At 41.5% G+C, this 27,524-nt stretch overlaps 2 protein-coding genes across 2 annotated transcripts; both read left to right on the top strand.

The window, feature by feature from the left end:
- The first annotated feature begins 2,452 nt into the window (after positions 1-2,452).
- creb3l3b (cAMP responsive element binding protein 3-like 3b) lies at positions 2,453-11,513 on the top strand. Its single transcript, XM_037786359.1, has 10 exons — positions 2,453-2,688; positions 3,757-3,855; positions 4,234-4,501; positions 5,110-5,240; positions 5,538-5,648; positions 5,841-5,947; positions 8,988-9,056; positions 10,139-10,223; positions 10,546-10,633; positions 10,730-11,513. Exons 1-10 carry the CDS (start codon positions 2,668-2,670, stop codon positions 10,840-10,842), a joined length of 1,092 nt encoding a protein of 363 aa, XP_037642287.1. The 5' UTR covers positions 2,453-2,667; the 3' UTR covers positions 10,843-11,513.
- A 5,021-nt stretch (positions 11,514-16,534) lies between these two features.
- LOC119497921 (relaxin-3 receptor 1-like) lies at positions 16,535-20,566 on the top strand. The gene is made up of 3 exons (XM_037786358.1): positions 16,535-17,081; positions 18,374-18,817; positions 18,906-20,566. The coding sequence occupies exons 1-3, from the start codon at positions 16,884-16,886 to the stop codon at positions 19,515-19,517; spliced, it is 1,254 nt and encodes a 417-aa protein (XP_037642286.1). The 5' UTR covers positions 16,535-16,883; the 3' UTR covers positions 19,518-20,566.
- Positions 20,567-27,524: the final 6,958 nt, after the last annotated feature.

Here is a 27,524-nt window from a genome sequence, read left to right on the forward strand (position 1 = left end):
TCATGAATCAGTGCAACTGTGACTCACACTGGCTCCACAGGAATTCCCTTTGCTAACTTTTCCTTGTATATTATAACCATTTACATGAGGATTTCTGTATATTAGAGATTCTTGAATTGTATTTCTATTCTGCAAAAACTCTCTGAAAGGCTCACATGAGCTGTAAAATTAATGTCGGTGTCCGCAAAGTGTTGAAATCTAATCTTTCAGAGCTGCCTCGGAGAGTTTGGTTTATTCACATTATCTTCACAGTTTGTACTGAAAATGACTCTCTATGGTTTGCGCCATATAAAACCCAGGCCCTCCCCACTCTGAAACTTTTAAACAGATTAGTAGGAAACTGTCCCTGAGGAGGGAAATTTAAAGAGATCAAAAGAAAATATATCATGACTCCGTATACTTTGATCTGTCAAGAGAAAAGAAAAATGGCTTTCAATTATTTGAGCAACCAGATCTACATAGGAGGCTGACACTTTACCCCCCCCGACTTTGAAGTCGAGAAGAGTGATGGGAGGATTGTGTTGAGAAGTATAATAGCTCTGCCACTGAAAGAATCTCTTCCCCACTGTGATAATAGTTGGATACGTCTTTACAAGTGTGCATGTCCTTCTTGTGTTACTGCTTTGAGGACATATTACGTAATATCTGTGCTTTATGGTGTGTATGCTTCAAAATAGCACAAAACAGATATTCTTAATTATGGCAATAAAGATAAGAAACAGTGAGGCGTGGTGAGGTCGTTCTGCTATAGAAAAGCAAAAATAAACTGTCATTGTTCAACAAAACACATGGAACCTGCACAACAGCGGGTGTCTCTTTGATAGTCACAAAGCAACTGTGGAAAAGTTTTCCAAAAAAGTCCACTTTGACCATTTTTGAGAAAATCTAAATTGGACTTAGAGTGAGTGAGTTTTGTTTGTCACACTCACTAACAAACTTTTTTGCTTGTGTCCCTTTAAAACAAAAAAATGGCCACTGGCAAACGAATTTCATGGTAATCCATCCAATAGTTGTCGTGACATTTCACTCAAAACCACTAAAGTCAACGTCATGGGGCTGCTAGATTAAAAGCCAGGGTATACTGTAGGCCACACCAAAAACCTATTTGCACAGAACTAGTATTACGTGGGAACCTCTAGTAATTTGTAATAATTGCAGAGGTCATCTGTGATCTTAATCCTGTGCAAATCTGTCAAGTAAAAATTCCACCACATATTATATTTCGCCAAACACAAAGGTCACGTGATAATATTAGTCCTGTGCAAATCTGCATCTGTGTGATCTGGTGTTGTATTTTGTTGGCAATAATAAATGAAAGTTTTGACGGCAATTTGGGTGCAAATTCATGAGGCTCATCTCGCTACACAGCATGAAGACTCATTCGCTCTGGCACCGGAGCAAGAGGTCTTTGTGAATATTATATAAACATAAATAGGCCTATATAATATAATAATATTTTAATATTCATTGTAAATATTATATAGGATGATATTGTTATTATAAGCGGCAGTTACGCAGATCCTTGACATTAGAGCTGTAGTGACAAATCGATTCATTGTCAACTATTAGATTAAATTATTGATTAATTGGTTTGAGTAATTTGTTATTAAAAAAAGTCGAAATTCTCTGGTTCCAGCTTCTTAATGTGAATATTTTCTGGTTTCTTTACTCCTCTATGACAGTAAACTGAATATCTTTGTGTTGTGGACAAAACAAGACATTTGAGAACGTCATCTTGGGCTTTGGGAAAAACTGATCGAAAACACTGATTTTAATCAAGCAAATAATCAGCAGATTAACTGACAATGAAATAATCGTTAGTTGCAGCCCTAGTTAAGTCATATCCGGGGGGATAATGTCAGTAAATTAGAGTCAAATACAGACTTTGTTTATCCCATGCGGATTCGCCGCACCAATCCATCCTCTGGGAACCATGAATGTCTGCTAGCACTGCTAAAAATATTTTTGTATATCATTTTGTGAAATGTAAAATATGTTTTCTCTGTTGCCTCTCCGGTTATTTATCCCCCAGGTTGTGAACTGCTGTGATTTGGGACTGAATGGAAAAAATAGAGAGAGAGAGAAAATAATGTTTACGAAATGATATTCATAATAATTGTGAAATATATGTATACAGTTTAATTTCCATCATAAGTGAACTGATAAGTGAAGAAAAGAGCAGAGAGTTTTTATTTGTATCACCTGGAGTGACGTATCAGGCACAGATCTATTCAAATAAACTCGATCTTTCTACTGACAGTGATAGATGAAGTTAAAACGTGACTCATTCCACCTTCTGCCTTTGAAAGCAATAAAAAATATCTCTAAAGCAACCCTGGTCAACAACATATGAATGTGAAACCACACAGGGATTCAAATCCTTATCATGATGACATCAAAAGTCACAGGCTACCTGTGAGTCAGTGAGTTTCTGCCGATTGGCTCCCAGCTGTCTGCTAAACACTTGATTGGACAGTGATCAGCTGGCTTTGAGGAATACAGTTGTTGTGTGATATGGCCTTTCAACTTTGTCCCTTGCTGCAGACTCAAGCATTCCTCCGAGACGTCAACGCCACAGACAGGAACGTATTGATCTGGTCGTGTGCTTTTATTCCTGTTGGATAGTTTCACTGTAGTTTCATCAGCTGCTGCTTTAACGTTGGAATTATGACGCTGAATACAGACAAGGTAAGACACATTTGTTATCGGATCACTGGGTGCAACGATTCAGACTGAGTGTGCTTTTAAAAAGCACAGTTTTGAAGAAGGTTAAATGTGTATTAAGTCAACGTATTCTCATGCAAGGGTTCGTGTGATATCTTACGTAAAATGTATTACTCCATTTTCGTTCATTTTCCTACGAATGTCCAGCAACATTTGTCAATTTCCGTTTATTATTATTATTATTCATTCAGTCTTTTCAAAATTAACTTCCGTCTTCACAGGAAACTACTTCCGTAGCCAGGAAAACTATAGTTAGGCTTAGGAAAAGATCGACTTGGTTTGAAATTGGGCAACAAAACGACTTAGTTACGTTTAGGAAAAGATCGACTTGGTTAGGCTTAAGCCACAAAACTACTTAGTTAGGTTTAGGAGAAGATCATGGTTTGGCTTAAAGTAACTCCAGAAGTGGCATCACTTAAGTACATAAGTGACGTGACAAATAAATCATTGTTGACGTCTGGTTTCACACAGGAATAACAGTGTATTTTCATAGGCATAGCTACGAACGGTGTATGAGACCAGCTTAATTAATTTAAGTAGTCTTTGTCCAAAGCAAGTGTGGGATTGAAGATATCGTCTCATTTTAGATATTGTAGTATCGTAATATATCGTAATATATAAGTGTTGGCTTTTCCTGGTTTTAAAGGCTGCATTACAATAAAATTATGTAATTTTCTGAACTTAGACTGTTCTAGCTGTTCTATTACTTGTCTTTACCCACTTTGTCATTATATCCACATTACTGATGATTATTTATCAAAAATCTGATTGTGTCAATATTTTGTAACAGCACCAATATCAGCTACAATATCGTCGCAATATCGACATCGAGGTATTTGGTAAAAAATATTTTCTCCATATCGCCCAGACCTAGGATTGAGTTTGCAACACCCCAACTAAAGATATTAATCATACTGTTTAAAAACAAGCAGTAAGATCACACAGGCTGGCAATACAGCTTTTCCTCTGAGAAACCGAGGAACACCTTACACTTCAAACACATCAGCGCTCAGAGCAGTTTTTTCGTTTCAGGTGCATGGCGGGATGGACTTCATTGACCTCCTGCTCAGGAACACGGATGAAACCCCCCGTTACCACAGCAACCAACCATGGACTATCACAATTCATGAAGTGAGTACGGCGGTCATTCTGCACAGTTCGCTCCTGAGCAGAGTCTCTCAGGGGACAGCATGATCACAACCACAAATCTCATTATGAAAATGTGACTGCTGAGTGTGATGTGTATTCATCTCAACAAGGGTCATGTGTTATTGATCTGAATCTGAGGAGCTCATTCAGTTTCACTGTGTTTCCCTGTGCGGTTGCAACTGTGATTGACAGCAAGGAGGCAAAGAGTCACAAGCAAATGAGCTCATGAATTGAAAGGCTGCCGTGTTTATTGTCTTGTCCATATTCGTGTGTGGGAATATGATTATCTGATTAAGCAGGTGTATTCAGCAGTAGTGGTGTCATGGGATGATGCTTACATACCCTCTTCCTCCTCCTCAGACCATGAGCCCCGAGGGAAGCACCGCTGATGACTTCCTGGATGCCCTGCTAGGTGGGAGCGACTCCTCCTCGGCTCCAGCATCACCCCTGTGGTCGCCCTGCACCACTGACAGTGGCATCAACGAGGACGCCCCGACAGATCTCAGAGAGAGCCCTCACCCTCCCTTCTGCTCAGCTTTTCCAGCGCTGTCTTTCCCTCAGCCTCCACCTCCGGAGAACCATCCACCACCACCACATGAAAAAGCATCTGATGTTGCCATTGATCTAGGTAAGAGAAGATGTAAAAAGGAGAATTATGATGTGGAATATTGGCATTTTATACTGGGAAGAAAACACATTTGTAATTTGCAACTACAGTCATGTTAAGATACACAACAACTAGAGGAACAAGGTGAACCAAGAAACTGGAGAGTCAGGTGTAGATGGAAGACCTCGGTGTGACATTTAGCCATTTGTGTTTCAGTTGGAGAATAAAGAGAGCTGCCAACTGACTCTCTTGACAGTTACAGGTCCTTTCAGAGAGCAAATTATTTGGTTTTCCAATTTGTAGTATTTGTAAAGGATAAAAGGTGCAATTCATCACGTGAGGAAACAGTCTTTTGAGGGCAGCTTTTGAATAAAAGTCCCCTTTCACATTGCTGATTATTGACATTGAAATTGACTGAGTAAACTAGATCTGCATAACAGAAAGATATCACACACACACACACAGAGAAAAGTGTGACATATATTTTGTAGTATTTTGTAAAGGACAGCAGGGTGCAGCCGTCACAGAGGTCGAGATCAAGAAACAGTAACCTAAATATTTTGTTTGAAATGACACATGAGGGCAGATTTGTGAATCTTCACCTGCTGTTTTACTGGTTCGATCTGCAGGCTGGGAGTCCGATGACCTCCAAGATCAGTTTGGCATCGCACACTACCTCACGACGAACCTAACGTCCCCTCTGTCGTCCAGTCAGGCTCTCACAGTGAAGGACCTGCTGCTTTCCAGCCCGGGACAGACAGTAAGGAGAGAAGAGTTGAATATTTCTGTGAAAGAATGATATTTTGTCAAACGTTCTAACCAATAGGGGCATTAAATATAAATGATTGAGTCCCTCTGAATAAATAAAATATGAACTAACTGTACGGTCCACTGCTTTTCTGTGTAATTTAACCGGAGACATTTTTTGAGGAGACCTGTCCCACCTTTTGCACCAAATAAACTGAATTTTATGAACGGGTCCACAACAGCGCCACCTTTTGGGTAAAATGCCAAGAGAGTCCCTTTAACTGGAATATTCTGTCCATGTGGTTCACAGGCGCAGCGGATCTCCCAGCATTCCCTGCAGGAGCTTGTGCTTAATGAGGATGAGAGGAAGCTTCTGGCTAAAGAAGGGGTGAACTTACCCAGCAAACTGCCCCTGTCCAAGGTACATGAGACACGTACTGTATATAGGGCAAATGTTCTCCTCCCTCTCTGGCACACACACATGCATGCATCAAAATCTAAATCTGCAACCCCAGTTACACAACTCCTCCAACCTAGTTTCCCCTCATTCAACCTTTTTCTTCCTCCTTCTCTCTTGTCCCTATCCTCCCATGTGTTTCATCACTCTGACAAGTTTGAAGAGAGGGTTTTGAAGAAGATCCGGCGGAAAATCCGCAACAAGCGCTCGGCTCAAGAAAGTCGGAAGAAGAAGAGGGAATATGTTGATAGTCTGGAGGGAAGGTAGGAGCCAGCTGCACTTCAGCATCCTCACTCAACACCATATTATCTCCGCATACATTGGCCTGGAAAATTAAATCTTTATCTCTGAGGCACTCTATAATGAGCCTGTTTTGTTATGCACTTAATTAGCCTTAACAAACTGCTGCATGGATGGGAACATTTAAACTATTTCATATAATGGTTGATAAAGCAGACTTCTTGAAAGCTTTTTCTTTGTGTTTATCAAGTGTTTATGTGGAAAAACCTCCTCAGGCTCACAGGAAATTCATAGCAACAGATGTGGCTTGTTTAAATGACAAAGAGTTGAGTGGCGGCAGCTGTCATGGCTGAGCAAACAAACAAAGACCAGATACGGAAACTCAAACTTTCTCAAAAGAAAAAGGCTTCACACAGCTGTACCCAAAGTTAATTGATATCTGGGGAATTCAGCATCAAAACACCACAGCTAAATAACACGTTTATCACTGATGTTGCCAAAAGCAAAACACAAGGAGCCTGCAGATTTTTAATTGAACTATCCACTGATAGATTCTTAATAATTAGCATTTTGCACGGATCACAGAATTACTAGCTGTAAAGAGCCGCTTGCTACAACACAAGCAGTGATTTTTCCAGCATGATCACAAATGTGTTATATCAGGTTATTAAGATGGTAAATGAAAGTACTATAAGAGTATGACGAGAAAAATGCTTGTCTCAATCTCCCATGTTTGTGTCCACAGAGGGCCATATGCTCACAACAGCTAAGACATGCACACATGAGAGTCCACAAGCAGGGGTGTCAAACATACGGCCCGAGGGCCAGAACTGGCCCGCCAAAGGGTCCAATCCAGCCCCCTGGATGACTTTGCAAAGTGTGAAAATGTAATTAATTCAACATGTTCAATAAAATGCACTGCTATTCTTATTTGTCCACCGGGGGTTGTGTTGTCCTAATAAGAGTAGCAGGCCTTATGCTGGAGACGCTATTATAGATCCCACGTGCTTACGTACAGACTATGTGACACAACACTGTCAAGACAGCACATTTCGGCAACACAACTCGTCACATACTGACGCTTTGTTAGACCTCTCGGCGTCACTTTTCGGTCACAGTAAATATGTGCTTAATGTTGTGTATTAAACAAAAACACTTGCTTAGGTTTAGGCAACGAGACCACTTAGTTAGGTTTAGGAAAAAACAACATGGTTGGACTTGAAATTAATAGTTCGTATGTTGTCAACACGGGACACGAACGAACAGCTGATTGTAACGTGAAAGTGAAACTTAACACACGGGACACGAACAACGTCTCCTGGATGACAGCCCTGTGTTGTTGGGCCAATCCTACTCCCCTCCCGCCCGCTCTTAGTGTCACTCCCAGCGCTCTTTCTTGGAGCATTTACTGTTGCTGCAGATGGGTTTATATTGTAAAGGGTGCCTTGTGCGTTGGTATTACACGTGACAAAGCGTCGGTCATTTACGCTCTGGAATCAGAACGGGAATGGTCAAGCGTAGGCTACTGTTCATGCAGGAGCCGCTGGTGGAAATTAAAAGTGTCCACAGAGTGTCGCATTTTCCAAGAGAAATGGAAATTCCTATTTCTTCACAGAGGTAAATGGGAAGCCAGTGTGCTTGGCGTGTTCACAGCACCTTTCAGTGTGCAAAGAACTTACCAGACTTACACAAGACCTACAAGAACTTGCAAGGACAATGAGAACAGAGAAGATACATACGGACTAATAGAAGATGATGATTCAGTCCAGTCTGGTAGCTAAAGATTGACATATAATGAATAAACATCCCCAGAATGTGAAGATTTTCCAGCACAATCAGAATTTTTTTACATAAACAGTGCAGCTGTGAGCTTTCTTTATCTGATCTGGGGTCAGTTGGAGAGAAAACATGGTCTAGTGCGATAGCCAGCAGCACTAAAGAGCAGCTGAGTCGCTCTGTGTTGCAGCTGGAGGGGGGATTAAGCGGAAGTTGAAGATGCTGTGAAGATGCAACATCTCACAAGAGAGAAGCAGCAGGTTTTTGCCAAAATGGAGCTCAGTTTAGTCCTCCTCCTCCTCCTCCTCTACCTCCAAGCTGTGAAGAATGAACCCTATCACACAGCCAGGCTTTATCACCAAATGTGTTAATCCACGCCGGCCTCCCCCACGTTGGCTCTTCCTCCCCATCACACCTCCGCAAACAATGCAGAGTGGAAGAGCTTGTAGTTTGATCCACATGTTGGAAGACTCCTCAAAGAAGGAGACATGCAGCAATATCCCCACATAACTCTGTGCGTCAGACCTCTTCGGGTTTATTCATCAGCCTCCCCGGGGTATTTGTAGGACTCCTTGATCTTACCGATGCTGAGCTTCAGATGATTGCACCACTGGACTATAAAATCCAGTGGTGCAATCATCTGGCAAGCATCAGTGATTCATCTCAGAATAGTGGAGTCATCTGAGACTATGGGGAGGTGCAAGGACCCAAAGTTGAATCTGAAATCAGAGAGGTAGAGAGTGGAATACATTTTAATGAGTCTGAGAACAGTTTGAGTGTTTCTACCTTCTGTCAGTTGATTGTGTGCTTACAGGCCTCAAAGTCGCCAAACAAACCTTTGTGCGTACTTTTTAAAATCCTTAATAATCAAATAGGAGCTTTAAATATGTAATAGTGTGCTATGTGAGCTCTGTTGCCAACAAAAGTTTCATGATGAGATTGTCACTCCCAGTGAGTCAGCATTTGTAAGTTATCAAGCCAGCGACGAGCAGAGCGCATCAACGTGGTATCATTATCAGTCTCGGTTCAGCTCCGTCATCGGGCCATAATGGAGCGTGACTCACAGTGACTAGAAGAAACAAGAGCGACAGCAGAAGAAGAAGTGGGTGGATGGGGTGGGGGGGGGGTATTCACTGGATGACAGAATGGGGTGTGAGATAACACTCAGCAGACGGATATTGGCAAAGAGAAAAACGAAGGGGACACAAAACAAATCATAACACTGTGCAAATATGATACCCTTATTTCCTAATTTTATCTATAATTCCCCTCTTTCTCTTTCTGCAGGATGTCTGCGTGTAGCGCTCACAACCTCAAGCTGCAGAGAAAGATCCAGCAGTTGGAGGAGACCAACAAGTGAGTCCTCAAATCAGCCAACAAGGGCTGCAACTAATGATTGTTTTAATTACTGAGGGATCTTTTTGTTACTTTCACTTGTTATTAAAATGCCCAACACAATTTTACAAAACCCAAAGTGACATCTTCAAATTGAGGTAGACCGATTAATCGGTTTGGGCGATTAATAGCGCCGATAGTACATTTTACAAACTTTCATTATCGGCGGAACTGGGCTCTGATAGTGGCCGATGGCTGCACAGCCGGCACCAGTCACGCAAGGACGTACATCACCATTTTGCATGGAGGCTTCATACACAAAGGTAGACAGAGTGATTCATGAACACATATTGTGGTATCGCCTGCCCCTAATCACAGCCATCCCCAGGTACAGTGGCTATGATTGGACAATCACTGTTAGCGGGAAGGGGTTTAGCGAACGGTCAGATAAGCACTCGAGCCAACTACTGCTGTAAAAAAAAACTGTTTCACAAATGCAGCTCAGCTCTTTCAATCGTTGCAATTCCTGTCATGGACTCCATTGTGGGCACAATCTCAAACACCGGAGATAAACCCACCAAAATACTCTTTGAAGGGGTGCCTTAAATGTGTAGTCTCAGTTTATCTTTTTATTTGCCGTTTTATCTCGCTCTTTGATTTGTTTTCATGTGGCTAAATTGTTTGAATGGGTCATTCACTCTTTTCTGCCTTTGCTGTGCGTTGGTGGAGATCTGTCAGTGTCTCATTGATCTTTATTTTGCCCCGGTCCCCTCCCTCCCCAGATACTGACAACGTGGTAAAAGAAAACTTTTAACCTGTTCAAAATAATCATGACTAAGGGGGCTTATCCAATTTTAAAACCTCACACGGCGTTCTCTGACTTTGCTTCCTCCCATGCTGCTTTCTTCCTGAGTGCTGCAGTGACTTGAAACAAAACGTGGGAAGAGGCTGTGTACATGCACTCCTTCCCTGCGTGTAGCTCTTCTTTTTGTTATTTTATTTGCGAGTGATCACTGAAAAAATGATACCTATATTTCAAGGAACCTGTGAGCCCTGGTGTGAAATTCTTACACAGTCCCTCCCATTCTGTATTTGCATTGCAGTGATATGCTGGAGCAGCTAAGCCGGCTACAGGCTCTCCTTCCTAACAGCTCCAGCAAAACAACACACAGAGGGACCTGCATCCTGGTGAGATATATATAACATTACCGTGAATTACACCATTGAGAATTTGCTCTGACAGCATAATCTGCTAAAGTAAATAATAGATACAGGTGTAGATGTATAATAGACACTACAGTGCCCGAGCACATCATTAAACCACTCTGTGCTCCACTGTTGACTGTGAATGCCTCTGAGATTTCAGTGTGCATATCTTTTGTGCAAAATGTATGTAAGTTATGCCGAATAACTCCATTTCTACTTTCCCCTGTGCTTTCTGTCATTTCCCTCTGGCCTCTGCCTTCTATGCTTGGCCTGTTTTTGTCCTGATTCATTTATTTATGTGCAGGTTTTGCTCCTCTCCTTCTCCCTGCTCATTTCCTCAAATCTTCAGCCAGATCCCTACAGCCAACAGGGAGAGTACACACAGACCAAAGGTGTGTAGACGTACACACACTCACACTTTCTCTCTCTATAAACACACACAAACACACACTCACTCACTCCTCTCAACCACGTCTCTGCTCCCTCAGTGCCGTCCCGTGCCCTGCAGTCAGTGGTTGAAGTGCGAGACGTCGCTCCTCTTCCTCTCTTCTCCGTCTCCAGGGGCTTTGAGGCACTGTGCAGGCTGATGGAGAAGCTCTGACCCTGGGCAGATCTCCCCGAGGTAGACTTCCCATCCTCCCACCACAAGGGTCACAGGCACCGGGACAATCGCTGATCTCCTCAGGACCCCCCTGAGAGGAAAAACATAGCGAAGGAAAGCAGGCTTGCTTGCAGGCGCAGCATCCAAATGAGCAGTTTTAATTGCTTTTCAACGACTGTTTCTCACCGCAGAGACTGAGCGAGGTGTTATGGTGTGTTTGCCATCTGCTCCAACACACAAGCAGCTAAAAGATTTAACTGAAATTCACTCACTCAGATGGAGATCGGCGTGGAGGTCATCCAAACAGATGTCATATTTCATTTTGCTTTGGAATACGGAGCCTCAGGGACCTGGTGGAGCATGTATTATAAAGTATATATATATATACTACTGCAAGACGTATGATCTGTTAAACAACACAAATGTATATTCACTGCTGTATTTTATTATTTACTTTTAATGTATATGTTGATAAAAAGTTCAGCAAATTTGCACTTTGTAACAGTTTAATGCAACGCTGACAGAGTGCAAGAGAATTAAAATGTTTACTCCAGTGAAGTTTGGAAACTGCTGAAGGGATTTGTTCCTCTCAGTAATTCCATGTGTCCAATTTGGAAGATTTACATCCCAAAAATAATGAGGCGATATGTGAACAACAAACATGATTTGACCCCCAAAATAAATTGCTTCATGAGCAAAAGCTGCTGACTTGTCACTTAATTTTAGTGCAAAAGTCTTTGTTGTTATTATATGGAAATTTAATTATCGGCTGGTTATGTCACTATGTGACGTGTGTTTTCTAGTGGGGTCAAAGAAAAATGTTGCAAAACCCGCCTAATGCATTTCAGGGATAATGAAAACACTTCACTGGTTATTATTGTCTCTGGTTTGCTGCTGCAGCGCCTCACATAATGTTCTCATGTCAAGAACACCCAATGTTTTCTACCTCATCTCTGTTCCTGTCCATAACACATCATAATTCAGACAGTTTATCTACTTAGAGGATTGTGTCTTTGCAGCTGTACATCTACGAAATTTACATCTCAAAACACATAATTTCATCAGCTCGATGCCAACATCAAGGTCACATGTGGATTCATGAACCACTGATGTTCGAACCGCTGATGTTCGAACTGCGGATGTTCAAGCAGCCACTGCTCACTGTAATAAAACATGAACTCAGTTGAGGCCAGTCCCACAAGATGCTCTTTACACACTGTATGTGTTGAAATTTCACTGGAATACAGTTTGCAGACGGCTGTAGCTAACATTGAGGACAATATGACGTCATGTCCTTCATAATATTTTGGAGGATTTACAGCATGACATGAAGAAGAGTTTATATTCTATGATTACACATGTGTTGGGCTGCCTTTGCTAAGGCAACAGCGGGGTACAGAGCTTCAGAGAGCCGGGGATGAGAGCGGGTGGGTGTCAGCTCCGTGCAAAGCACCGCAACAGAAACGCCGACACATCACCGACAGTATTATAATAATACACTCTAGCCTGATAGTCTGTATATAAATAGCCTATAGATAAGATATATTTCAATGAAATACAGTTGTAATGACAGATTACAGTATGGCACAGAGGCCGTTTCCATGCTGTGAGGTAGACACGCGTCTGTCTATTCACAAGAGGAACGCAGTGAGACCCCGCGGATCCAAGCGGGACGTCAGTTGAGTAGGCAGTCCAGGACACATTCACGTACACACTGCTAAAAGAATGTGACCATGTGGCCTGGACCACCTCTGAATGTGGTCTGAAAGAATTGATCTCAATGCGTCCTCAACGCGTCTTGAGTGTGTTCACACCTGTACTTAGAGGTGTCCACTTGTGATCAGATCACTGAGGACGCATGTTAATACGTCTGAACATGGCCTCTGATTGTTATTTGTTCAATCTGTTACAAAAACTGAGGAGATGGACAAAACTTTACAATTTAAAATATGAATGATTTCAACAAACCCAAACTAAAAATGTGAGTACACTATCCACACTGGGAGTGAAAAATTCATTATTGATCAGGGACATATCATGAAAAACTAACTTTTTCAGTGTTTGTATACAGACAATACATTTGGGTGTCTGGAGTGCCTACGAACCCACAAACTATGAAATAAGACAACCCAGTCAGTTTTTTGTGGGCTTGAAAACTACCTTTGCGAAGGTGCACCATATTTTCTCACAAGCCAATTAGAGCAGACTGGGTTTTTTTCAGGAGGGGGTCTTAAAGAGACAGGCGCTAAAACGGAGCGTTTCAGACGGAGGGTGAATACAGGTATATTCAGACAGACAGCATGACAAAAATAATGTGTTTTTTGAACATTAAAGCATGTAAACATGTTCCAGTAGAAACCCAAAATACAAGTATGAACCTGAAAATGAGCATGATACGTCCCCTTTAAGCAGTGACGTTTGCGGTGGTGTGATAGAGAGGTCGCCTATAGATGTGGGAAGAAACTCAGAGTATCAATCATATCAGGGTTGAGCAGAGGTGCTGCTACCTGAAGGTGGAAACAGGTCTCTGGAGGAAAAGATAAGGATAAAAGATATATTTTGTCCGTGTCTGGTTTCATGAACGTTTGAGCAATAAGCAGAAAAATATAAAATTGTGCTATCACGAGCGCGCACATTCTGTCTAGGAAAAAACAATGAATTAAAATCGTTGTTATTCCTTTTAACAGGTATAAGCCTACTAGTGTGCAACTGTGGGTGGATGTATTGGTAAAACTTTTACTGACTGCTGGATATGTAATGATTCTTTTCTTTCTCTGGGCTGAGAGACTTTCAGTGCTTTGCCCACGCTTGGGTTTCTATTAAGACCTTCGTTTGAATGAAGAGCTTTAATAGAGATGGATTTGTTTGACCCGACATGTCACCTTTCTGAAGCAAGGACACAGATAGAGATACTGAGTGGCTCTTCGCCTTTCACTGCTACTATATTTCATGCATTGCAATGCGGGGGGAATCATTCAGAGCGTGAAGTCAAATCACTTTGTCTGCTGAGATGCTCCCAAAGAATGACAAGGAGGGAGCTCATTAAATGTCCTTGGTCAGCCAAGAAAACAGAAACTGACTGTAAGTGTTATGGAGCTCACGGTTAAGTGTAGAAATAACAATAAAGCACAAAAGCTTTTATCAGGAGCACTCAAGGCCACTCTCACACATAATAATCTCATATAGGCTACATCTTTATCCTCATATGAATAAAATCTGTATTTTTTCCATGACGAACAGATTTGTTTACTTATTCACTCACATGCTTTACCCTCACCTTGACTATAAACAAAAAGAGGCACTCAATGTACTCCTATCCAACTGTTTTTTAGGTGCCGTAAAAAAAGTTGTGAGAATTAAATTACCTTTTTAAGTGTCTTGGAAAGCTTCAGCAGGATGCAAATGAGCAGCTTCACAGAGATCCTCAGGGTCAGACTCCATTTCCATCCATCTCCATCTATTGGTAAAACATTAAAGGGAAACTGTCAACATATTAGAGTTGTTTTCTTTTAAGTTGTTCCTGACGTCAGACAAAGAAACAGGACGAGAATAAATTACCTCCAACAATCTTGACTGGACTTTAAATCAGACCCCGATACAACATTTTCAGAGGATCACTTATGATGTCAGACTCCAAGTTGTATTAATACTGACAGTGACCTATAAGAAATGCAAATCAGAAACACACACATCTATATCGCTCGCTTGCTGGCTCCTTCATAAAGACTGAAAGCTGTTTGAAAACTCATTCATCAGTTCCTCTGATGTGCATCGTTTCAGGAAACCTTTCTGAAAATACCATCCTGTGTTCATTTACATTAATGTCATATGCAGGAACATTAAAGGTGATATTTGGACATAACATCAGAGAGGGGGATTAGCTGGCTCCATCAAAAAGGGGAAAGAAATTACAAAACAATGAATAGCAAGCTCATAGCATACAAATACTCCTACAATTTAAAGTGGCAGTAGGCAGAATATTTTTGGCATTATTGGGCAAAAATTCCATAATAAACTTTAAGCATATTGTAATTCAAGTGTTCTGAGAGAAAACTAGACTTCTGCACCTCCTCATGGCTCTGTTTTCAGGCTTTAAAATATCTAGCATGTGATGGGAAACTTTGGCCAATCACAGGTCATTTCAGAGAGAGAGAGCGTTCCTATTGGCTGTGCTCCGGCTGGAGGGCGGTGCTTGGTATTTCCTCAACTGATCTCAGGCTGCCGGGTCATAAACTTTCTCATTTTACAGCTAAACAGTGCACTACAAGATGTTTCTGGAAACATTTTAGGTGAGAAATAGTCATTACAGTAACAGAATATTGATCCATATTTGATCAGCACTGCCTAGTTTGACCGTTTGATCAGAGTTAACGAGTGATTGACAGCTGCTCAGAGACGGCAGACTCCAGCTCGGCTCTGATTGGTTGTTTTCCTTCGGTCTGGGAAATCTTGCAGATGCCATTAGGAGCACCCGAGGATACAGAGGCACATGATTGTTTTTTCAGATTACCTGTCTCGTGCACTACTGTCAGGATATAATGACCATTTTATAAAAAATAACTTTTGTTTTTAAATCAGATTTGCTCCATTTCTACCCACTGCTGCTTTAAAGAAAGCAGAAACGCAGCTTAAAATACATGCTTTTCTGAGCTATCTTTAAAAAAAAAAGGGCCAACAATGCATTCACCTATAAGAGCAAAGACAACTCAGAAACCACACTCCTTTGCAGTATATCAGAGTTCTACATTATTTTATTTTTTTCCATCATGCAACACAAGTCTTTCCCTTTGAACTGGCTTCATCTAAGTTTAAAAACCAGAATTGTAGTTATTGGAGCTTCATTCCTGCCCAGCATCTACTGTAATAATCATAAGAGTGCACTGTAAACAATTGCTGTTAATTTACAGCAGGATTTCAACAGTATTAACCTGTTATTGCTAAAAACAGTGCTTTACTGTTAATACAAAAGAAAAACCTGTTAAGTTACGCTCATAGGCCGTTTTTTAACTGAACTATAATGCATTCTTAAAAAACAGCACTTTACTGCTGATCAACTGTCTAAAGTATCATCAGTAACAGTTTCATGCAGTATTTTTTTAATTCTGGGACCTGATCTGCACATGTGAGGCTTGTACATTGTACATGATTGTAAAATCAGTGAATTAGCTTTATTGTTCTTCACTCACATGTTGTTCTGGTTTGCATTCTGTGCTTGTAGCCAGCTATAGACATACATTTTGGGAAAAGTGTCAACAAGTCTATTATAGCCTTTTTCCTAACAAGTGCCTTTAATTGTATTTAGTGTGACTATTCCTATGTCTGTAACCTGCTAAGTCTATTCATTTAGGCAAAAAATAATGTTTATTAAAATGTATGTAAAAAATACAACCTAAAGAGTGCATTAAAACAAATCAGTAAGATAATGTAAAATAAAGGTGAAAAACAGCTATATAATGTATCTTTAAACAGTAAATTAACTGTAAAATACTGTGATAATAATACAGTTTAAACTGTATTTTTCATTAACAGTACAAAGCTGTAAATTTCAGCGACAATATAATAATGTTAATTTTACAGTAACATAAAGGCAACACTGCTGCCAGTACTTTACTGTTATTTTACTGGGATATTCTTAACAGAGTATGGTTAAAACTGTATACTGAAGCCTCTCCACGGCGCGGTGGAGCAGCTCCTCCTCAGCGACTATAAAAGCCTCAGGATGCTGACAGCACTGACAGATGATGCTGCTGCATCACAGTGCACTTCAGCCTGAACGCTCCTATAGTATAGGCTGACACGGATTATCAGCTTTCATGCAAACTTTTTTTTCCCACCTGTAATATGCGTGCAAGTTTAGAAATCACTCGGATGAAACATGCAACTCTGAGGCTTTGAACGCAGGACGAGGACGATGGGGATTTACGCATCCACACCTGCACAACAACACTCTGGAAGTTAGCCGACTGAAAGAGAGGAGGGGAAACCTGCAGGAAACTTGTTTTTTTTTTTAAAAAAGAAGCCTTTTTTACCTGTGCAGAGTCATGCAGATCAACAGCAGCTCCTCCGGACCCCTGGCTGTCTGCGGAGGAGAAGAGGATGAACGAGAACTCTCCAAACTTGTGAGCCCCGGTGGAGCAGCCTCTAATGTGGCAGCTCTGAACCTCTCTCTGAACTGCTGGCTGCACATCCTCTCCAAGGAGTCCTCTCTGGACCTGCACGCAGACACCGCCAACCTGGCAGTAGGTTTAATAGTTCAGGATTCAACCAATCCTTGTAAATCCAGATGGATGGCATGAATAAATGTTTGTCATTTTGCAGGAATCACCTCAACATATGCTGAGAGAAAGTGCAGCTTGGAGGATGCATGTTGTATTTTGACTTTAAAGGAAGACACCCCAGGTGAATAGTAAAAAAAACTAAAAAAAATCTGTTAAAATATGCAAATTATCTTATCAAATATGTGCGAATTTGCATACATTTCTGGCTCCGAGTTTGCGAAAAAAAACTAATTTTGAGAAAATTACCTTTAAAGATATGGATTGTAAAATTTCATACATTTTGCAAGACACTATAGGTGAATAGGGTAAAAAAAAAGAATAGATAGATATAATATTAATAGATTTTAAATAAATAAATAAATATTATTAGATAGAATAATAATAGATATCAAAATGAAACTTACCCAGTTGATTACTTAGATTAAGACAATTATTTTTTTTGTATTACAAGTTTTCTGAAATGTTATGTTTAAATATGCAAATGAGGCATTATCTAATGCTAACCTTTGTTGAATTTAGGAGAAATCTACAGATGCAAATGGACAAAGTTTAGTAAAAATAAACACCTAAATGTGTTTTGGATGTTTTCATAGAAGCAGAAGAAAATTTATATTTAAATATGCAAATCAAATATTATCTTTATTTTTATCTTAAATTTGTGCTAATTTGCAAACATTTCCAGAACAGATATCTGAACATTGGTTAAAGCCAGATTTTCATCATGTTTTAGGGATAAAATGTTCAATAAATCAAACCATTAATGAACAAATCGCTCTGTAAATACCTTCAGAATGTAGATAGGAATGAAACTGGAAGGTTTGGTGGATGTAAAAGCTACTGAAGTGGAGATTTCTGGCTCAGAGTGAGGAAAAACTCATTTTGAGAAAACGACCTTTAAAGATTGTAAAATAACATACATTTTGAAGACACTATGGTGAATAGGGTAACAAATTTAACTAAGAGATATCAACATGAAACTTCCCCAGTTGATTTCTTACATTAAGACAATTATTTTGTTGTACTACAAGTTTTCTGAAATTTTAATGTTTAAATACACAAATGAGGCATTATCTAATGCTAATGTTTTGTGAATTTAGGAGAAATTAAATCTACAGACGCAAATACCAAAAATCTCTAAAATGATTAGTGCATAAAAACTATGTTTTTGCCTGCGGGGGTGTCTCCTCTTAATTTCCTTGTGTGCACTTCAGGTCCAAAATGACAAAATAAAAATGGCAGTATGTGTTTGACAGATACGAGTCGTCATCGCCCTGGTCTACCTGGTGGTGTGTGTTCTGGGGCTTGTGGGTAACCTCCTGGCACTCTTCCTGCTCCGCTCCCGCCGCCGGGGCCACCATCACTCTTCCATCGACTGCTTCGTGATGAGCCTGGCGCTGACGGACCTCCAGTTTGTCCTCACCTTGCCCTTCTGGGCCGTGGACACGGTGCTGGACTTCCGCTGGCCCTTCGGCTGGGTTATGTGCAAAATCGTGAGCTCGGTCACCACCATGAACATGTACGCCAGCGTCTTCTTCCTCACCGCCATGAGCGTGACCCGCTACCACTCCCTGGTTACCTCTCTGAAGATGGGCAGCCCTAGGATCGCCACTACTCGTGCCAAATGGGCCAGTTTAACCATTTGGGTGGTGTCGCTTGTGGCTACGCTGCCTCATGCGTTCTACTCCACCACAGTCCAGGTTGGTTGAATTCAGACTGAACTGATTTGAGTTGTTTACATGCTTTCTGTTTTGGGTTTGCAACCTCTCATGCAGTTGTTGTTTACAGGTGTCTACAGATGACGAGCTGTGCTTAGTGCGGTTCTCCGACTCCGATTCAGGCCACTGGGATCCTCAAGTCCTGCTTGGACTCTATCAAACCCAGAAAGTCCTCCTGGGGTTCATAGTTCCCTTGATTATCATCACCGTGTGCTACCTCCTCCTCCTGAGGTTCATCCTGAGCCGGCGTGTCGTAGGCAGCGCGGTCGGCGGGAATGTCACAGAGAGGTCAGAGTGCGAGAGAGGACGCCACCGCCGCCGCTCCAAAGTCACCCGCTCTGTCACCATCGTAGTTCTGTCCTTCTTCATCTGCTGGCTGCCCAACCAGGCTCTCACCCTGTGGGGGGTGCTAATCAAATTTGACTTGGTGCCCTTCACCAAAGCCTTCTATAACACGCAGGCTTACGCTTTCCCCCTGACTGTGTGCTTAGCTCACGCCAACAGCTGCCTCAACCCGGTGCTCTACTGCCTGATCCGAAAAGAGTACCGAGCTGGACTGAAGGAGCTCCTGCTGAGAGTGTCTCACTCCGTCCACCGTGTCCTCACTCTGGCTCTGAGAGGGAGACGAGTGGAGGAAGCGCCACCCAGCCTGGTTATGATACACAAAGACATCAATATGTGATTTTATTACTCTGTAAAAGGAAAAGTTTGACATTTTGGTGAATACAATAATTCAATTTGAAGATTGACACCACCCTCATGTTTAGGATGAACTCCTACTCTGCCTCTGATTGGCTAGTACTCGTTGCCTTTGTTGGTTGGATTGGTTAGGTTTAGGCATGAGGAGTGAGATTGGTTGGAGTTGGCTTAATAGTATTACCATTATGGTAAGAATATCGGGGTGAGCCAGTCAGAGGCTGAGTAGGGCGGGTCATGTCTTCACCATAGCAAGAAAAAAATGTATCGCTGCTAGGCAACAGGTTGGTTTTAGAACGGATTAAACAAACGAGATATGTGTTAAAAAGGTTCCAGTTTTGCACTCTGCGGCTCACGTTGCCACATTTACCAAGCGTGTCGGAAAACTACGGTGGCCTTCAGGTAACGTAAAAATGCGAAAGGCTCTCTCTAGAGCCAGGCTGTGTCCAAAATCATTCACTCATTCACTATTTCCTACTCACTATCCAGGGAGTTCTATGTAGAGGACTTTATAGTGAGCTCATCGGCAGAATGAAAAAACACTTTCGGACACTACTCGGGTCACTACTCATTTTCTCGGCGCCGTTAATTACGTCATTGCTGTCGCACAATTAAAACGTAAAACATTTATTTTGAAAGGTAAGAATTAACGGCCGTTGTGAATTAGTGGGCAAGAAGCGTATTTTCACAAATAAATAAATAGAAAGTACTTTGTGGCCATTTCTGTTGTGATGCTGCTCTGCTCACATGAAATACGTTAGTTTGGGCCACAACTCGTGGATTTGTCTCAATTGCGCTACTTTCTCGCCTCTCATCCCATTTTTAGTGACAATTTAGTGACCATCGTTGTCCACTACTTTTCAGGATGCATTGTGAGATATAATAATTCTCGCTATACATTCGGACAGCACTACCAAATGGCGAACTCACTATATAGTCCACCATAGAGTGAGTAGTAAATGATTTCAGACACAGCCCCTGTGTTTGGTTTGTCCGTTCTGGGCTACTGTAGAAACATGGTGGACTCCATGAAGAGGACCCGCTCCCTACGTAGATATGAAGGGCTCAGTCGAGCTAACAAAAACACAACGATTCTTAGTTTCAGGTGATTATACACTAATAAAAACATGAATATTATAGATCCCTGAAATCCTACACACTGGACCTTTAATTAGTGAGCTTCAGAGGTCCTAGTAGGCAGATTTAATTACCTTTGGAAAGATCCAGGCTAGCTGTTTCTCTCTGTTTCCAGTCTTTGTGCTAAGCTCAAGAAAGCGCCATTCCCCAAAATGTCAAACTTTTCCTTTAATACTAAAGGAAATGTTAATTTATGAGTCAAACTTTTTGTGCCATATTTTATTTGGTGCCATTTTCTAATGATGTTCCTGTATGACACTGTGATCCCTCCTAATTTATTTCAGGCCTCAAACTGGACACACTTATGCACTTTTTGTGAAACATGCCAATTTGTAAGTAATAAAGTACATTATTGAATATAATCAAACCCTCGACTGAGCCGGCTCTGAGTTACACTGTGGGCTTACTTTGCTCAATCAAGCAAAAATACGATGTGATGTTTTGAATAGTTCAACCAGTAAAGTGATTTTCAAACACAGGCAACCATGAGGACTATTAAGATTGTTTTCATTAGGATTGATGTGATTAATACGTATTTGTTATTGTCGCTAACTAAATCGGTACATTACAGTAGAATCTAGCATGAAACTGTCGTCTATCGTCATGTCTCTTGGTGTCTGCCTGGCTGTACCGCTGTGAATCGCTTTGTGATTACACGTATGTAATGTGACATTAAATAAAACGAGAGGACAAAAGAGTTCAGTGACGTCTCTGGGAAGTTAATCTCGTCTGCAGTCACGACAGCCTGCAAAACCGCAAAGATGAGGGAAAATGTGTCAAACGCACAAAAGCTGCTCCACATTTTTGCCCTTTTGGAACCTTTAAAGTCTGAACATGGATAACATCTTCAGCTGACATGCAAATACCACACACACACACATACACATACACACACTCCACCACTGTCTCTCCATTGTGTGCCACTAAGGCAGTAATTACCTCTCCAATCAGAAGCACACATTTATTTAGCAGGTCTCTGCGTGATAGAGGCTGTGATGCTGCTAAAAAGCCAGCGGGTCACCAAGGGAATCAGCATCTTCCAGTGGTGAATGGGAAACAATCAAACGTGTGATTTCAGAACAAACATTTGTCTGAAAATTCGTGCCGGCCCCTTTTGTTCAGATTGCTGCCCAATCAAAAGAAAGTCTTGTGTTATTGTTGCTTCCGATTTAATGTTTGCTCCCTTGAACTTGACAGTTTTCTCATCAAATTCTACACAATGGACAGAGCAGAAAGAGCACATCACACCGTCACAGCCCTTTCCATTTCCGAGCCGGTTCACAGAAAACAAGCGACATCCGACAGGAACAAGCGTCGCAATCTTATGAGTGTCCATCTATTCATCTATGCATCAAGTGCAGGAGGTCATTTCACAGAGTCCCACTGATGAAAACCATATTGTCATCTCCACACATAAACGTATGGCCTGTATGGATTGCTGGCTTAAAGCAATTACAGGCTCAAGATGTTTATTATTAATAGGAGACAGTCCAAGATGATGAGCATGAATGATGTATGGGCACAGAAATTGGTCAATCACTCAGAAGTGATGTGTCAAGCATGCAGTAGAGACGTGATCTTTACATCTCAGGAGGCAAAGCTGTTTGGAAAACAGCACAAATGCAATAACAACAGAATTGCTATTTGTATGTGCTGGGAATTACGCTGTAAATCTCTTAGCGAGAACCTGTGGACTCAGGTGTTTGGAGCTCATAGTGGGAGATAAGAACCTTGACCAGACATGATTTCCAAAAACAAGCAGCAAGTCAATTAGTAGAGAGCTCACGTAACCGTACACAAGCTGAAATACAGTCTGAAGGCCGGTTTTGCATTTGACAGCTCAACGCTATGTCATGGTCTTCATCATGAAGAGTTTGCAACCACGTCCTCAAGAAGGTGAAATGGTCACTCTTTATCGTCACTCTTTATTGCCTCAGAAAGAAAGAACAAAAACACGCTCTCTCGAGGGAATAATCTCCATCAAGAACTGTGGCGATGAATCTGAATGCAGCTGTTAGAGCCGTTTCAGAGCTTGTGACTCACTCATATTACAATTAAAATGCAATTGTTTTCAAAGAGCACAGACGAGGTCATGTTCCTCTTTCAAGGCGGCCAAAATGTCCGAGAGATAATATATCCCGAAATGACAGACAATTTCATTACAATGAGTGAAAATGTTCACTCAACCTTGACTGACTGCTGCCAACTGAAATTGTGCTCGAGGGGACTTTATGTGCTGAATGGGGAACATCTGCAGTTAAGACCGGAAACAGCTATCTTCATGGCATTCTACACATTCCTTTAATGAGATTAAACGACTCCACACTCCTGATTCACTGCATGATATCGCCTGTAGCCATGTTGGAGCTTAAACTCATCCCAGTCAAGACGGTCTTTGACACTCTGCAGCAGGTTGGTCTGACCTCTTTTGCTCCATTCATTGGGCCTCATTTACCTATGTCTTCCAAAGTTTGTTCTTGAGAAAAGTTCCTCAGAAAGGTCTACATCAAATTTACAATGTGTTCTAAAACCGCATAATTGTTCGTATCTCTGTTCTTATAATGATGATCCCATTGTCCTCGTAAATTGAGCCAGTTGATCCTAATTAACATTGGTAATTGGAATCTGCGGGGCCGTGTGCACACACATAAATCAAAAAGTTGAGAGAATTAAAGTAGTAGTGTGTAGGATTTGGAGGTCTCGAGCAGTGAGGTTGCAGATTTAGACACATCAGTAGTAACACACGAAATAAAAAGATGCATAAGTTGTAGAGGCGCTAGATTCATTTCAGAAGTGGGTAGGTGAGTAATTCATTCTCCGCTTCGATCTCCAACAGCTGACTCAACCACACACTCACACAAATTAATCTACTCTTATACCAACGACGTTTTATGTCAACATGCGGATTGCACTTCAACCCGGCCTTGGACATTTGCACACAGCTTGTGCATCTGCAAGTTGTTTTCTTCATCTACCATTGTTCGCAATGCGGGACAGGGGCGTAAAGTGGGCCGGCCAATGGCCCCCTGGACCCCTACTTCCAGCACCCTTGATGCTATAACTTGTTCAGTGTTGAAGTGTTTTGTTTTAAAAGACCATAATGCTTTGCAAAAAAAAAAATGTTTTAAATTATAAATGATAAAAATATTATTGTTAATTAAATAGTATATTATACAACTACAGAATTGAACAAAATGCAATAACCAATTATTTTGCACAAACCTGTCAACACTCATATGTGCTCTTGAGTGTGCGTAGGTTCGGTTCTTACCACAGTGGGCTACCTCCAGGTCTGAGAAGTGAAGCCAATGAGGAAGTGCCTTAAACTTGCATTCTTTCTAATAGCCAGCAGGGGGCGACTCCTCTGGTTGCAAAAAGGAGTCAGATTGTATAGAAGTCTATGAGAAAATGACCCTACTTCTCACTTGATTTATTACCTCAGTAAACATTGTAGACATGAGTCTATGGTCTCAATTGCTAGTTTCAAGTCTTCTTCAATACAGCATGATGTTCGTTTAGTAAATTATGGTCCCATTTAGAGTCAAATAGACCATAAAGCAGGGCATGCTTTAGGGCGTGGCTACCTTGTGATCGACAGGTCGCTACCACGGCGTTGTCTGGTTTTCAGTTCATGAAGGTTAATTATAACATTTTGGTCGCCTAAAAATGTCTTATTCAGCGTTCGGTTGTACTTAGCTCCCCTCTCTCGTCACTTCTGGTTGCAAAAGACCAAGATGGCAACGACCATAGACTATGGGCTTCAAAAAGGTCGTCCACAAACCAAAGGGTGACCACGTCCGCTTCTGATATACAGTCTATGGTTCTTACCGAAGAACAAATCCCAAATAAGAAAACACTTGTGAATGTCTTCTTTAGAACAGTTGGTAAATGTTCTCACTCTGTCCTTAAAGCGTCCCAGTAACTTCCAGGGAAACTCTCACTCAGAATGAAGCTGCCACTCGGGTGCTTCACAGCAGGGTTCATGTTTAATGGTTAATGAGCTGCGCCTGCTTTCCTCCAGACGTAGCACTTTGAATTACAACTGCAGAGTTTGAGTCTGACAAAAACATCTTTGATGCACCGTCTTCTCTCTTTGTGCCGACCCCAAGCATGCCGTCACTGTAACTCCTTGTGTCCATTCTACCATGTAAGTCAGACTTCTGAAGTGTTACACCGACTGTTGTCTTTCCAGCCAGCAGGGCTCTGATGTGGACTCTCTGACCAAGGTCCTGAGCAGCTGAGGGAAGAGTCTGTCTGGCGCTATATAAAATTTCCAGTTTCTAATGAGGGAGCCTGCGAACATGAAGACTTCAGAAACCGTTTGATGCCGTTCTTCATTACGGTGACTTCACACTCGTCTGTCTCTGAATGTCATACAGCTCCTCAGAGTATATGGCTCTGAATGGCACTGTCATCTGTTAGAGCTTTCAGGGAGAGACAGTATGCTTTATTATCTACTTCAAGTCGTTTGAACTGATCCGGTGAATCAAGTTTTATATCTCCTGTTCTGCCACATCCCAAAATGAGGCTGTGGAGGCCATGAATTCATCGTCACGTTGGTGGAACCAGCCTGGGATGACATATGCTTTGCGACATGGTATGTTATCTTGCTGGAAGTATCCATTAGAAGATGGGTAGCCATACAGCAACACATGGTCAGCAACAATACTCAGGTAGGCTGTGGCATTGAAACTACGCTCAGTTGGTATTAAGGGGCCTAATGTGTGCCAAGAAAAAGGTATTCCCAACACCACTGCATCATTATCAGCCTGAACTGTTGATGCAAGGCAAGATGGATCCGTGGATTCATGTTGTTTACGCCAAATTCTGCCCGACATCTGCATGTTGCAGCAGAAATCGATATTCGTCAGACCAGGCGACGTTTTTCCAATCTTTTACTGTCCAGTTTTGGTGAGCCTGTGCCCACTGAAGCCTCAGTTTGCTGCTCTTAGATGACAGGAGTGGATCCCGCTGTGGTCTCCTGCTGCTGCAGCCCATCCACTTCAAGGTTCAACGTGCTGAGCATTCAGATAAGCTCTTCTTACGCACTGTTATTTTAGTTACTGTCACCTTCCTAGCGGGCTTGAACCAGTCTGCCCATTCTCCCTTAACCCTCATCCTACCAACATATTGAACATACTAGGACTAGGGACTGAATAAACTACTGTAAGAGGCAACAATCCTAGCAAAATGTTAACTTATTTATCCTCAAAACATTATTAGTTATGTTATGTGTCATCTGAAGAAAAAAAAAAGAGTAATATTTTAGGAAAGTTACAGTTAATTTGCATATTGTGTAAAATGAAAATAGACAGAGCACATGAGGAAATCGAAGACAGATGAAGCAGACACAGAGAGCAACTAACCCCCTGATACTGTGTGATGCTTTAAATTAGGACTCATGGCAAACAGTTTATCCATCTACTCTATTTTATCTATTAAAACTGCATTGGCTGTAATTGGGTTCTTTTGACTGGGATCCCCAATACATTGGTATTTCAAATTATCATTTTAAAAGCACTAATTGAAATAAAAAATAATGATATGAAGTCATTAAGAACAAATGGATTGACAAAGTGAAGAAAAATTGGAATGATAGAATAAAGCACCTGTGAGATATTATGAAAAGTAAACCTCTGTGGTCTGTGGGGACCCCAGTTGGTAGGATGAGTGTTAAGTAAGAGATAATGTACAGTGAGCCGGTCATTGTTGTGAAATAAACCCTGACAGGACGAGGGGTTTATTTCACAACAATGACCCGCTGCCTGTACATTATCCCACTTATTACATGGCTACTACATCAGAACTGCGCCCATAGCAACGGTCTACTATAAAGAAATAACAAGCCGTGATTGACCCTTCAACAAAGCTGTGTAATGAGACTCGGTTATACTCACAAACGAAGGTGTACAGAAAACAGCTGGTAGTAGTTCTGTTTATACTTTCCGCTTGTCCCAATTTGCATATGAATTATTGAGTTATGGCCAAAAATGTGTTATGTGAGGTCACAGTGACCACGACCTTTCATTAGTTTTCATTTAATTTCATTTATTTGGATCCCCATTAGCTGTAGCCGAGGCAGCAGCTATTCTTCATTCTTCAGTTCATCCTCGAGTCCAAGTGGACGTTTGAACCAAATGTGATGAAATTTCCTCAAGGCGTTCCTGCGATATCGCTTTCACAAGAATGGGACGTACAGACGGACAACCCGAAGACATAATGCCACCGGGCCGCGGCTACCAGCTGCGCGGAGGCATAAAAAGGGGCTGAGTACATTTAAAAGGCAGAGTGAGAACATTGAGCTCATTAGCACTATGGAACAGGCTCAATTAAAAACAAGTTGATGTATAGATATAGACGGTAAGAGTGACTGTGTAACTGTGTAATGACCCACTCACAGAGCAGGCAGATGGACTTGATGTGTTTTGCAGCTGTTGTGTTTTCTGGCTGCTTTTATATGTTGCTTACAAATCTGAGGAGACAAAGTGCCTTAATGGACTGACGCATATTCAGCAGCAGACACGCAGCGGCATGTTTGCTGCACTAATCATCTACAAACACCTGTGGCCCGTTGTGTAGTAGTCGTAGCATCGGATACGACTGTCTTTGTTTTAAAAAGAAGAAATCTTTTGGTCTTTCGGTCCTCTTCCCGTCGACATTGGCTCCTAGGAGACAGGAGGTTTGATTATCATATCCAGTCACAATGCTGTGACGCATAAAGACATTTTATAACCAGCAAAGTGTACCTTTAGAGATGCTAATGAGGTTTCATGGCAAACAAACGCATGCTGTCTCCATGTCCTTTGAAATGTTGGCTCACATTTCCTACTAGGCCACTGCTGTTTGACAGCACACA

This window comes from Sebastes umbrosus, chromosome 12 (assembly GCF_015220745.1).
Source record: "Sebastes umbrosus isolate fSebUmb1 chromosome 12, fSebUmb1.pri, whole genome shotgun sequence".
Lineage (NCBI taxonomy): Eukaryota > Metazoa > Chordata > Actinopteri > Perciformes > Sebastidae > Sebastes > Sebastes umbrosus.